Source organism: Chanos chanos, chromosome 12, assembly GCF_902362185.1.
Source record: "Chanos chanos chromosome 12, fChaCha1.1, whole genome shotgun sequence".
Lineage (NCBI taxonomy): Eukaryota > Metazoa > Chordata > Actinopteri > Gonorynchiformes > Chanidae > Chanos > Chanos chanos.
The window spans coordinates 4,433,139-4,446,687 of NC_044506.1; the positions used below are offsets into that span (position 1 = coordinate 4,433,139).

General features: G+C 42.6%; 1 protein-coding gene across 1 annotated transcript; it reads left to right on the plus strand.

Annotated features, from left to right (window-relative positions):
* The first annotated feature begins 3,940 nt into the window (after positions 1–3,940).
* LOC115825550 (perforin-1-like) lies at positions 3,941–5,758 on the plus strand. Its single transcript, XM_030789333.1, has 2 exons — positions 3,941–4,470; positions 4,564–5,758. Exons 1-2 carry the CDS (start codon positions 3,941–3,943, stop codon positions 5,756–5,758), a joined length of 1,725 nt encoding a protein of 574 aa, XP_030645193.1.
* Positions 5,759–13,549: the final 7,791 nt, after the last annotated feature.

Genomic DNA, 13,549 nt, shown 5'->3' on the forward strand with positions numbered 1-13,549 from the left:
TAAGACAGCACTTTGGAACAGCTGTTGCTCTGCAAGTGGAGAGTCAGTCACATTTTGCCTAGAAATGAAAACAGCTATGAAAACCACAAGTGCCAAAACAGATACTGTGATGATTCACACATTAAGGGGTGTGAAGGGAGGAACAAGCCAATAATCAGGCCACCTACCCAGCAAGCTTGCTTTTAATAAAATACTGAATTGGCCTGCTGCATGTAAAACATTGCATTGCCAATACAGTATTGTCGATAAATGTACTGTGAAAGCCTGGCCATGTGTTACGTCCCAGATGGTGAGTTGGGTCTAGGGGTATGATGCAGGGGCGTAGCATAAAGAAACCCACCACCAGTGTCGGATTGGGACGGTGTGAGGGGGAAAAACACACAGACACGGGAGCAATGTACAACAAAAAAAGTGCAGCGTATTAAAGATATTTACAAAGTGAACAAAGGGATATATACACAGGAATATTTACAAACGAACACGGAGAGGGGAGAGAACTATAGACGGTGCCAAGGAATGAACGAAATATAACAGAAACCACCCTAACTGCCTACCGGAAAACACACACTTAACTACAAAAAACAAAAAGGTGGCAGAGCCAAAATAAACCTAACTACACTCACTGACTACCAAAATAAAACATACAATAGTGGCACCCGCCTCTAACCTAACCCCTATACACAGTTAACTCCTAGCGCGGGGATCCCCCTCTTACCTGTTCTTCTCCCCACGCCAATCGAAAACAACCAAAGCCAATCCATAATCCAAAACCGTAGTCAAACAATAACAAAAGTCAAACACGATACACAGCGAGTAATTACAACACAAGAAAGCACAAGAGCGAACGCAACACGCCCGAAATCTACCAACAGTTAAAAACCGGGATCTTTAAATTTCCGCGCCCCATCTCCGGTTGGCCATCCTACGAGGGGCGCTCCGTCTTTGGTTGGCTGGCTGGGAACAGGGAGGTGGGACGCAACACCAGGCCAGGTGGGGAGTGGCAGCTGTTTCGCGCCTCCGCTGGATCCCTGCGTCAGGTGACAGGGGAGAGGAGAGAGAGAGAGAGAGAAAAACAAGACACAGGACGTAACAAGACGCAAACACACACACACAAATACGCCGCATGTAACATCATGTCTGAACATACCCTGTCATCCTGCATAGAGTACCATAACTGTCCAGCACAACTTAGGGTTTCTCCACATGACTCATGCATTAGTGTTTCATATTGCTGAATGAAGTAGACCAATGTCCTGACAGAAAAGATTCACCCAAGAGACTGTGCTCTTTTGTCTAGATTTCAATAAAATCCCAAATGTAAAGGCACTACTTAAACAAATTAGGACCCAGTTACCCTTGTTACCCTAGTACAGTTGGTATGTGTTCTATGGTCACAGCTGAGGTCTGCAAGAATGTTGCATATCTGATGTTTCATATCATTATATTTATTATTGGAAGTGAATATAGAAACGTTGGCAGTGTTTGTCTCTGAATAGAATCAGAAGCTTGCTTAGGCAGTTGTCTGAATAATACCTAGAGACTGTTTGCAGATTGCAGACTGCAGATTTAGCACATGTTGGAAGGACTGGGATGGGCTAGGTACAGACTACAAAATTTGAGAAACACTTTGAAACACTTACGTACCTTGGGGTTATAAAGAGATTACCTGGTAAACTATCCACAAGTTAAATACTCTTATCACTGCCTTCTCTCAAGTGTGCACCATGGAGCCTGTGGTTCTTATACTCTGTAAGATTAATATCATCATACCTGTTACTGGCAGGAAATAAAGAATCTCTCCTCACAGAACTGGCATTACAGTATAAAAACTCACTCACAGAGGGGAAAAAAAACTTCAAACAAATGCGAAGTAAAATAACGGATAAATTGATGAACGCTTTAGTAAGTAAGCTTGGAAATAAGTAAATTTACTTTCTATGGCGATATGCTTTAAGTCTACTTGTTTATTTATTTGTTTGTTTGCCTGTTTACGTTTCGCCAGCTAAATAACCTGGAGGAGAAGATAACAGTGGGCAGGACTCAAACGCTAAAGAAGTGAATTAGGCGATAGCGGCTAAATAGCGGCCCTTGACAGAAACGGGTCTCCATAGAGTGAATGCCACCAACACCGAGCTTGGCCAAGTTGCATACATACATTACATTACATACATTTTGTCGGATGGAGAAGAAATTCATGTGCAATTACACTGCAAACGGATGTGCTCCTCCAGCCCAGTGCCGAACAGTTTGAATGGTTAGTGGTAGTCATAGTTAGTCATATGTGCGGCTCGGGGATTGCACAAAAATGGATTGCCAGGGATTATGACTTTTTATGACTTTTACGACGACTCTCAGTTGCTTCGAGAGCTCATGCACAAACTTAAACAAATTTAGAACTTCCTCCCCAACTGACAAAATGCGTATTTGCGATGTACTGTTATTCCTTGAACCAGACACAATTTGGCGCTTCCTGGTAATTGCTTGAGAAGTGTAAACCGTGGAGCGCTGCAGTCGGTACAGCAGACACGGCGTCTCTCCCTCCCTCAGTCGCATTAACCTGTTTTTTCCCGAACGAGTTCTGCCGTGTTTCTCAAACCTGTCCGAAATAATTAGGATTCTGAGATTACGTTTACAACACGAGGGGAAGCATGGAGGATGTAAAAATGACTGAAACATTTTGGACATAGGATCCGTCATAGTGAGTGGTAATATCAGTAGAGATATCAAATTAGCGCAAAATTAAAAGATCTGCCCATGTAATTTATGATTATTAAAACGCTCAAATAAATAGAACTAAATAAGGAGACGCTTTATTCAGATTGGAGTTGACGCTGTGACATGTTGGACAACCAGAGAATAGTAGGAATTGGAATGTTGCAGAGAATAAAAAGTTTTCTCCAAAGTGCATCGGTCACATGGGACCACCTTTTCTCTTCATAAAACATAACTTCTGCATTTGCAAATACATTAAATATATACAGAAAAGGGTAGATAGATAGATAGATAGATAGATAGATAGATAGATAGATAGATGCGTAATTAATAAATGAACAGATTAATAAGAAGAATAAATACAAGAATCAGTAAAAAAAAAAAATAGTGCAATGCATTAGACACTAAAAATGTGTGTGCGTGTGTGGAGGAGGGGGGGGGTCTTAAAAGAATGCCATCTATTCATCTGTGCTGTCTAACACAAATCGCTCCTGTGCCATCAAGTTAATAATGTCATGTTGTGGCAACCTGGCAAGTAACTCATAACTCATTTCTGTATGTTAATATTCCTCAACCGAGCAATCAAAGTTTTGACGTCTGGTCAGAAAGGCATTGTAACAGTGTGATGCATTTTTGTTGGTTACTTGGGTGGTTGTGGTGGTGGTGATGATGATGATGATGATGATGATGATGATGATGATGATGATGAAAACAATGACGATGACAACAATGGTTATAATAATGATAAATAAATAAATAATAAACATTGCTATCTTGTAGGTTCCCTGTTGGGTAATATGTAAAAACAGCTATCTGAAGTCTATAAACAACAGACACACAATAAGCTTGTGGTTGACAGAAAATTAGCTCAAGGTTATTTTTAGCAACAAAGCAACAGGTCTGGAGATTGGCAGGCAACACTCACCACCACAGTGTCCCACCACCCAATTGCACCCATATATAAGGAGATGTAAGAGTGCAGAGAAGCAAACATCCTCTAACTGAATCAAAAGGTAAGAATCTACGTCATTTATTATGCTAGTCCATTTGTAATGTTCCTGAAACCTTTTTGCAAACTGAAAAAAAGAGTATTTTGATTTATATTTACAAGATTGAATTTCAAGCCATGAATTCCATTTGAATAAAACTAACAATTGTCACTTGATCAATCTAACCTGTTTTAAATCAGGCCAAAACACTCTTGGTGTTTTTAGTGACCACACAGAAAATGCCGGTGAAGTGGTTTTACCTCATCTTCTGGTGGGCATGCCACCTTCAGTTTTCCCAAGTCATCTCTGAGGAGCAAGAACTTGGCACTCCAGAACAGTGTAAAGAAGCAAATTTTGTCCCTGGATACAACTTTGGTGGTGAAGGTTTTGACATTGTGACAATGGAGAGAAAAGGCTCCTACGTCATTGACATGGAAAAATGGGACAAAGGAAACGGCACATGCATATTAAGGAGCAACACGTTTATGAACAAAGTGAAGCAGAAATTGCCTGCTGCTGTGGTGGACTGGAGAGCACAGTCTCAGTGCTCCATGAAGGTCTCCAGCAGGGTCTATGAATCCAGCGAGTCACTTGTCAACGATTCCACTTCATCGGTCAGTAATAACTGGAAAGTTGGTCTGGATCTAAAAATAGTGGGTGGGGCATCTTTTGGGGGAACTCACTCCAGAGAGGCAACACATGCCATGAAGAAATCCAAGGAAGACAAGTACAGTTTTACCAAACATGAGATCAAATGCAACTTTTACAGGTAGAGTTAAAATGAAACTAAAAATGTATTTGGTTGGAGGGCTGTGATCCCTTAAAGATTCATTTGCTGACCTAGTGTTGAATTTCTTCACAGATACGGAATAAGCCGTAAACCCCCTCTGCATGAAAACTTTCTCGAAGCCATTAAAAGCCTTCCAAAATTTTATGATGCTAAGGCCTACCACCAAGTAGTTGACACTTATGGCACTCATTACACTTCCAAGGTTACCCTGGGTGGGAAAATGAAAGCCATTACAGCAATCAAATCCTGCCAGGCTTCTATGAGTGGGTTAACAGACACTGCAGTGAAAGACTGCTTGGACGTTGAGGCTTCTGGAACGTATAAGAGTGTAACTCTGAAGGCAGAATTCCGGCGCTGTCAGGAACTGAAGAAGAAGATGGGCACTCAACAGAGTTTCACCAGTATGTTCAATGACCGTGAAACAGAAATCATTGGAGGGAACATCAACGGAGAGGATCTGTTGTTTTCGATCAAATCCCAACCCAGTACTCTTAATGCATGGTTGGGGTCATTGAAGACCATACCAGACGTGGTCATATACTCTCTCAAGCCACTTCACTTTCTTTTAGATAAAAAACATCCTGCCAGGTATGGACTGAAGAGAGCAGTGGAGAAATACATCAAGAACAATGCATTACAAAACGTTTGCTCTGAAAAATGTAAGATCGGAAGGCAGTGCAGTGCTAGGGATCGTTGTGCTTGTGTGTGTAACAGGAGTAAAAATATTCACTCTAACTGCTGTCCTGCTGGAAAAGGTCTTGCCACACTCAAAGTCTGTGGGCTCAGGGCCAAAGGTTTATATGGAGATGTAACAAGTAAAACAGATGGCTCTGTGAAGGTGTCATATGGTTCTACAATTAAGCGTACTGAAGTGATTATGAATAATGACAATCCCCGTTGGCCGGAGACATTTGAGTTTGGGCCCATTCAAATTTCCATGGCAACTAAACTCACATTTGAAGTCTATGATGCAGACACTTATTGGAACAGTGATCTCCTGGGAAAATGTTCTTTCGATCTTAGAAGTGGTAAGGTGACTGATACTTGTATGTTTAAGTATGGCACCTTCTTCTTTTCCTACGTTGTGGAATGTGCTCCCAGTCTAAGAGGTCCAAAATGTGAGGAATATGGTTCCTCACCCATGGAACCCTCACTGGCCAAGATATTCCACTCCAGAAATGGCATTCTGGCTAAAGATCTGTGGAAGCTGGAGTTAGGGCAGAATTACACCAATGAATTCAGCATTTGGAGTCATAAGGGCAGGTAGGACGGGGGGGGGGGCGGGGGTTGTGTGTAAACTAGAGTAAAGGAGAGTGTTATGATAAGCATGTTTTTCAAGCGCAGTTTCAGTCAGAATGTTCAGGGATAGTTTGTGTGAATTTCAGAGTAAGGGAAAAAGTCAGCAAATCCATACTTTGCAAATATATTAATCTTATGCTTTGCTGTACTGCTTCACTTTGATTTTTCATTTCATTAAAGCATCATCAAAGGCAAAACTGAGTGTGAGGATTTTATTTAAGACCATGTTACGTGCATGACAAAATAACACTGTGGAGTGAAGTATAAAGTGAAAAGGGCTAATACTGTAGGTCAAGCAACAAAGTAAATCATCTATTAAGAACCAAAATGCAATGTTGAAGCTTGTGATGATCAGATCACGTCACTATTTGTGACATTTTGTGATCTCAACTGTTTGATCAGTTCCAGCAGCTGAGGCAGTCTCCCTCTTGAAAGGCGAGAAATTATATACAAAGAAAAGTCCATACACCGGGGGCGAAAATGCAATTCAGGATCTCACCCACCACGCTCAATCCAGAACAGACCACAACAGTGTGAAATATACAAAACTATTTGCAAACTTCATTTCAGCTAGACAACACACAAGACACAGTCCTTTCTCATTACCCCGGCAGTGATACCACTGTGCTATTGTCACAATGTATGATCTTGTTTATTTAGCACACACCTCATACAGACAGGCTTACAGGAAATACATTCATGCTGAGGGAAAGAGAACTCACAGTATGTTCCCATCAAGCATAAAACCGCCCTGTGATGAACCAGCAGTCGTGACCTCCAGAGAACCTTTACAAACGTAAGCAATGGGCAAAATCTATGCTGCATTCACATGGGAATGAACCCTGTGATCTCCAGGTGGATTGCTCCAAACAGGAGCAGACCCAACAAAAAAACACAGAAAACACCACAACAATTAAGGTGAATGGCTGCAAAACTGTTCAAGATCATGCCCAAAGTAGGCATTTTGTTGTGCCATTTGTTTCTCATATTCAACGTTTATAAACTCAGCTACTGTTGACTTAGGGTAATATTTCAGGCAACAAGGCATTACAGTTTGTGCAGCGGCATCAGGGTACCTGTCGCACTTGCTATCTTAACATGTTGTCATTGATTCCATTTGAGCAGTGCAAGCCCTCCTGTGGTAAATGGTGGAAGTGTTCAATATTGCTCAATATTATTGATTTGTGGAACCAGTCAATTGGAGTTAATCTAAAAAGATTTCACATAAGGCTCCATCACACAACAAATTAAATGGCGGCATGACATCTTGGTCTCACCAGACTTACCATATGCAGAATGCCCTCATCCATGAACACCTCATTCCCTGTAGGTGCCCTGTAGTGAGGATATTGCCACTTGAGAAGATCAAAAAGCTATTCATTTGTTTCAAGTAAGGACTACAAGGTCCACAATTTTTAGCATAGTTCTGTAGACCACTCCAATCTTGGGCTATATAAGATGGGATGCCTTGCCTACAAGCCTCAAGAGAAGCTTTAATGTCATACTTAAGAAACATCGAAACACATCTGACTGAAGATTCTCAGAGAGCAGTAGGTAATGTTTTTAAATGGAAACTAAACTGGGTCTAGTTCTCTTTTCAACAAAATTACTGCTGCGTATGCTCTGAGGGAGGTCTACCCTGAATAATCACCAATCTACATTCTAGCTTGATATAACACCCACAGACAGCATGCAAGAGTTTGTGCTATTCACACACAGTCCCAATGTGTTAAGTTAAACTTAGCATGTACATCCTTTACGTGCATTATTGTGGTATGCCAAAAAGTATCAAGAGCCCATGCTGAATCACACCTAATTTGGTTAGAAGAAACAATTTGCTAAAACTTGTGAGAAGATTCTAGGATACTATCAAAGAAATCCTTTGTAAAGATGTTTTTATAATGTGCTATAAAGAGTGTAGTATTCAGACGTCTAAATCTACACAGAGTTACATAGGTGTCTGTGTTTAATTTCATGTTACTGTAAGATTAACTCACAAGCTAATTAACACTGCCAGCGGTTGTGAGTGTATGAGTTGAATTTTCTATGAGACCATCTGAGGGCAGCTACCTAAACAACAGTGACCAACTTTGACTTGAACAGATCACAGGCATCATCTATGCCTTTAGGAGGCTATTTTACATACAGGCATGTTGTGTCCAGATGGGTTGTCTGAACTTTTTGCCTCAAAAACATAGCATTCTCCCTACGGTTCTGTCTCTGTGGAAGCAACACTTAAGCCATACCAGCTTCTTATGTGCCAGCAGAGCTTATTCTGCATCTATGTCTGGAGCGTTTTGTGATACTGTTACGACCATCTCTAAGCATCATTACACTGTCATTTGACCATTCATTTGATTACATTTAGACCAAGACCTTCTTCATAAACAATTCACAGAAGTGACAAGTCAATCAAGATTGGTCTGGTTTGATCAAGCCTTATTTGAGTTAGTATTACAAACCCCCAGAATAACCATAGATTTAAACCCAACTCTCAGTATGTGTCACTGTGATGCAGACCCTGGTAATGATTGGCTGTTGTCATTAAATTTCCATTATCAGCTTGTGACACTTTAGCTTCATAGGTTGAAGACTGGAGACACCATGGAAGAGGTGGGACAACAGAGCTGTCTTAAAGGCACAGCACACTATGACTGTTACAGAGTCCCCCAACCCAAAAAGGATAAAGGCTGAACTTAGCCGTGCTGTCCAACCAGCTATACAATAGGAAAGCTAGACACAGTTTGGAGGAGGTGACTAACACAGTTTGACATCGGTTACAGTCACACATGGCAGCTGAGAGCAAAAAACAAAGGAAAAACCAAACACCCTCCACAGGCATAACATAAGCCAGCACAGTACCCCTTTTTATGTAACAAACATTTTCAAAATCCAACAGCATCCTCAGTAATACAAATATCCAACAGGAAACAATCAAACATTCTGGTCCAATGACCAGATCACAGTACATTAATAGAAAAAAAACACAAAATTGTGTCACCCTGGTGACACATTGTACACAATATACTTTACCTATGGGCAGATTTTTTTTTCTTTGTGCAATAAACAAACCATAATTAACAATCAAAACTCAAATTTCCTACTTTTTCAAAGGGGGGGGGGGGCGTTTCAGACCCATTAAGCAACCCTATTTGTTTGACTAATAAGTGTAAAAATGTGAATGACAAACTTTTACTTTAGGTCCATCCTTTGAGTGTGGAGAGGATTTGTCCACCTGTTGTAAGACCAATTATGGGTAACCCATTAACTGAGCCTTAAACTGTACTGGCACCCACTGCTGAGTATCCTGTTAGAGTCAGATTCCCGTCTGGGATACAGCTGTCAGCATCATCGATAGTGTGAGACTGAGTCAAGTCAGGCAGGTCATTGTCACTAGGGTTGGGCCAACGGACGATGCCACTGTCCGTTGTCGATGGCTGGCAGTCATCACGATGTTAAGCCCAGCATTGTGATCCCCACCCCCCACCTACAGTGGGGTGCACCCTGCCACACACACACACACACACACACACTATTCCAGTGTCTCTGCTATAACATAGAAAAATATAATTATTAATTACTTATTATTTCTTACTTAGGCTATTTCCTGGGATTTCCCCAGGGATCAAGTTGAGCCGTAGAACTGCTGTAAAACTGTTACTTTTCAGTAGGTGAAAAAAACCCCTGTGTTTTTAAAATAATTGAACACCATGTCTTCAAAGCTGGTGTTGTGTCTTAATATAATGACGCATGCAAGACATACAACACACGATTCTATACGTGTTATGTATGTCATAGATTAGTACGGCCGCATCTGAGGTGCATAGCATTACGTTATCATCAATTTACAGGTTACAAAGTTTATTGTAGCTATATGTGTCGTTGAACACATTTGGCCAAAATCTCTTATAAAAGATTAAGTGCTACAAACAGGCTATTGAAGACAGTATTGGCTATGACTAGATGGCTAATGCTAGACTATAAACTGCACTAAGACGTGGTTTGCCTGCACTCCTCTCTTATCCCACATGTGATGTTTCGGCCACTTTTTACTACTTTTCATTGGTTGAAAGTATACAATTTATTAAATGTGTTATTCATTATGTTATGTGCTGTGATCATCAAGTTTAGATGTGTGTATTAAATGTGACTTTTTTATAGTTGGCTGGGGATATGAGGGTAAAGGAATGTATTTTACCTTTCAGTCTTACCTATGGTATGAGCTGGGGGCAGGGCAGATGATTGAAAGAGAGCCCCTGGGTGTCTAGAGTTTAGTTCCACCGAGAGATCGGTCATGGTAGGACCTTTGTGTAATGAGTGGTAAACGCTGTATGTATATATGTAAATTTGAGTACTTTCGTTTTGATTTTTCTCTTTGTTTTGCCAAATCTTTTTGCCAACATTTTACACCATGTTTGGATTTTTTGCGTTGTTGGGCTGTTTTGGATAGCACTGTAAATACACATCGTTGCACTAAAGTGCTATTGTGGCGGAGCCAGTTTTTTATGTTTTTTTACCATCACCCAAGAATATCACCCGTCACTCCACAACACCCAGTATACAGAGGGGCCAGCTTTGCTTTGATGAGGCCTGCAATATTTCAGGGTGGGCCATCTCAGAACCCTCCATTCCTTCCTGTGTCAGCTGGCTAATCAAATCAAGAGGTGTGTCCAGCTCATGGCCATACAGCATCATAGAGGGGCTTAAACCTGTACTCTGATGTGGCACTGTTCATAGAGCAAAGCATATCTGGGGGATATACTTATCCTAGGACGTGTGCTTATTCCCTACATAAGAACAGATGACTGTTCTCAGCGTGCGGTTCACGCGTTCCGTTGCATTTGTCTGGGGGTGGTAGGTAGTTGTGAGTCTATGCTCTGTCCCCAGAGCAGACACAACATTCTGAAAGAGTTCTGCAGTAACGGGAGATCCCTGATCCGATATGAGGTAAGTAGGGGGACCATGACACGCAACTACGTCAGTCAGAAACTGTCGCAACCTGGGCTGTAGCCTCCTTAACAGCGCTCACTTCAACCCACTTTGAAAAATAGTCTACGAAGACCAACAGGTAGGCATTTCCATTGCGGGTACGTGGCAGGGGACCAACACAGTCAACTCCCACATATTCCCAAGGCCTTTGTGGATGGATGGGAATCATAAGCCCAGCAGCTTTTCACTGGCTTGGCTTCGTGAGTTGGGAGATTTCACAGCTAATGACACATCTTTTGATGTCTGAGTATATCTGTGGCCAGAAGATTCTGGACTTGATTCGTGCTAAAGTTTTGGTGACCTCTAAGTGTCCAGCAGTGGGGTAGTCATGATAATATTTTAGGAGCATTCCTCGGATAGCAGTGGGGGGCTATAAGCTTCAGCTGCTTCAGGGGGTGCATCCCACAGTGTGCCTTAGGGTCATTAAAGAACAGGAGACCGTCTGGGAGTATATATTATGGACATTCTCCCTCCTCCATACTAGAGGCATTTTCCAAGGTACAGAGCGGTGGGCCAGTCACTGGATCATCTAACTGTAGGTTCCTCATATGGGAGCGATCCGTTAGCATCACTGGGGTGAGAGAACATAAGTCGAGGCCAGAAATGACCGCATAATGAGGTAAGAGGTCGGCTGGTTCACCTTCACCTGGCAGAGGATTACTAGAGAGAGTGTCAGATACCTTGATGTCAATTCCTGGCTTGTGAACGATGCTGAAGTCAAAGTCCTGTAATCTGAGGCAGCATCTAGCCAGCCAGCCTGCTGGGTTTGGACAAGACATTAACCAGCAAAGACTGCTGTGGTCAGGAAACGCCATCACATGGCGACCCTCTATATATGGCTGGAAATACTCCAGTGCGCTGATGGGGGCAGCTGTGGTCTAAAGGGTAGAGAACCGGGCTTGTGACTGGAGGGTTGCTGGTTCAATTCCCAGGCCCAGACTGCCTGTCAGTGAGGCAAAACACAATAGTGAGTGTATAAAAGGGCCATCAGTTGGGAACCTCTGCCTCAGAAGACAGTGCTTAAATGGTTGTCCAAGGGAAGTATAACTCAGATTTACATACACTTACATAATTTCATAAAGTAATCATTTAACATCACCATCTATATTTAGTCAGTTAACCCTCTCAGTATTTTTCATATTAAACACAAGTACTTTCAGTCAGGTTAATCATTTCACACTACCAGTTTCAACATGTTGGATAACCAATGCACCGTGCAAGTTCTGTATTTTTCCAGCAGGCTGGCAGAGCTCCCCCTCCCCCCGATGCACCCCAAAGTCAACAAGTTGCACGTACACCAAAGACCGCACCCATAAACTTCTCGTCCAGGTCAGGATTAGCCAGCTGACCTGTCCATCCAGGCTGCCCTCTGACCTTACGACCAATAGGGTTAAAGATACAGGTCAGCATATATAAGACTAGCATCCCCCCCGATCGTCAGATCAACCCCCACTCCGGCGAGAAGAGTCAGAACCTGGACAGTTTAAGTTAATGCGGTGTGCGTCAGTGACGACTGTAAGTGCAAAACATTGTTGGGCTAAGGGTGCATCTTTCGTAATAAGGGGAAGATTTGTAATTAACTGTATATAGTTGTTATATATGTATGCATGTCTTTATTAGTATTTTCATTAGTAACGGTTGCATGTATGATCGCTGTAATTTCCCTGCCGTCTGCCGTCACTAAGATACGTATTTATATGTATGCTAGTCCTTGCCTGTACGTTATAGCCACATAGCCATATCGATACAATGCATGTGTACCTGTACAGTGACGTGCATGACCTTAGTGTAACCCCTCCGCTGTTGCCATAGTGCCGGTCCACGATCAGAGTCCCATTGGCACGCATGCGCAGTGTAGCGCCCCAATATGGCGGCGCCCTGTGAATTATTTTCTTAGCATAGCCACTTAGCATGCTGACATTAGCTATGTAGCATGCTACAGTTAAGAGTCCAATGTGGTTACCGCACACTAGCGCTACTAGTGGGCTCATGAACGCGGACCGGCAACAAGTTATTACAGTTATCTAGTCATGTAACCAAATATTCCCTGTAAATAGTGTTGTTCATGTGTATGTATATGTATTTATGTTTATGTTTACATCCATCTTTAACTACTTATCCATTATGTTTTATATGTTTATTTCCAGAAACCACACACACACACACACACATACATCCACATACCTATACCTAAACCAGACCATCTCAACCAAACCCCCTTTTTTGTCATTTAAGTGTGCTCATGTCGTGCTGTGCGTTTTAATAAATATCAAAAACCCCAAATTGGATGCTTGGATTGTGTTCTGACCGACACCCCACGGTGACAGCAAGGTCCCTGAAACAGCGCAAAGGCATAGTGACACAGGGAGCAGCACACCTCACACTGCACTCTCAGTCACCCTCCTTTTCATGGTCCTTCGAGCCGGATCAGTGTTGTTGCCGTGGAAATGTCTCAGCATCCAACTCCAGCTCCATCCCCCCCACATCGTCCTCACAGGGTACCCGCCGCCCTGCCCACCTTGAGGGCTATGAAGTACAGTATGCACGCATGCACGCACATGAGCACGAAGAGGAGAGAATTAGGCGCCAAGAGGGACAGGCCGAGATGACCCCCCTCGGACCATCAGTACCTGCAGCCCAGGGGCAGTCCCCAGCAGCGACTGGAGGCCAAGAGGAGCTCATGCAGCAACTGTTGGAGACGATGAAGAAGCAAAGCGCCCTTCTCGAGCGTGTGTTGGAGCGCTCTTCAACATCCACGCCATACAGCTCC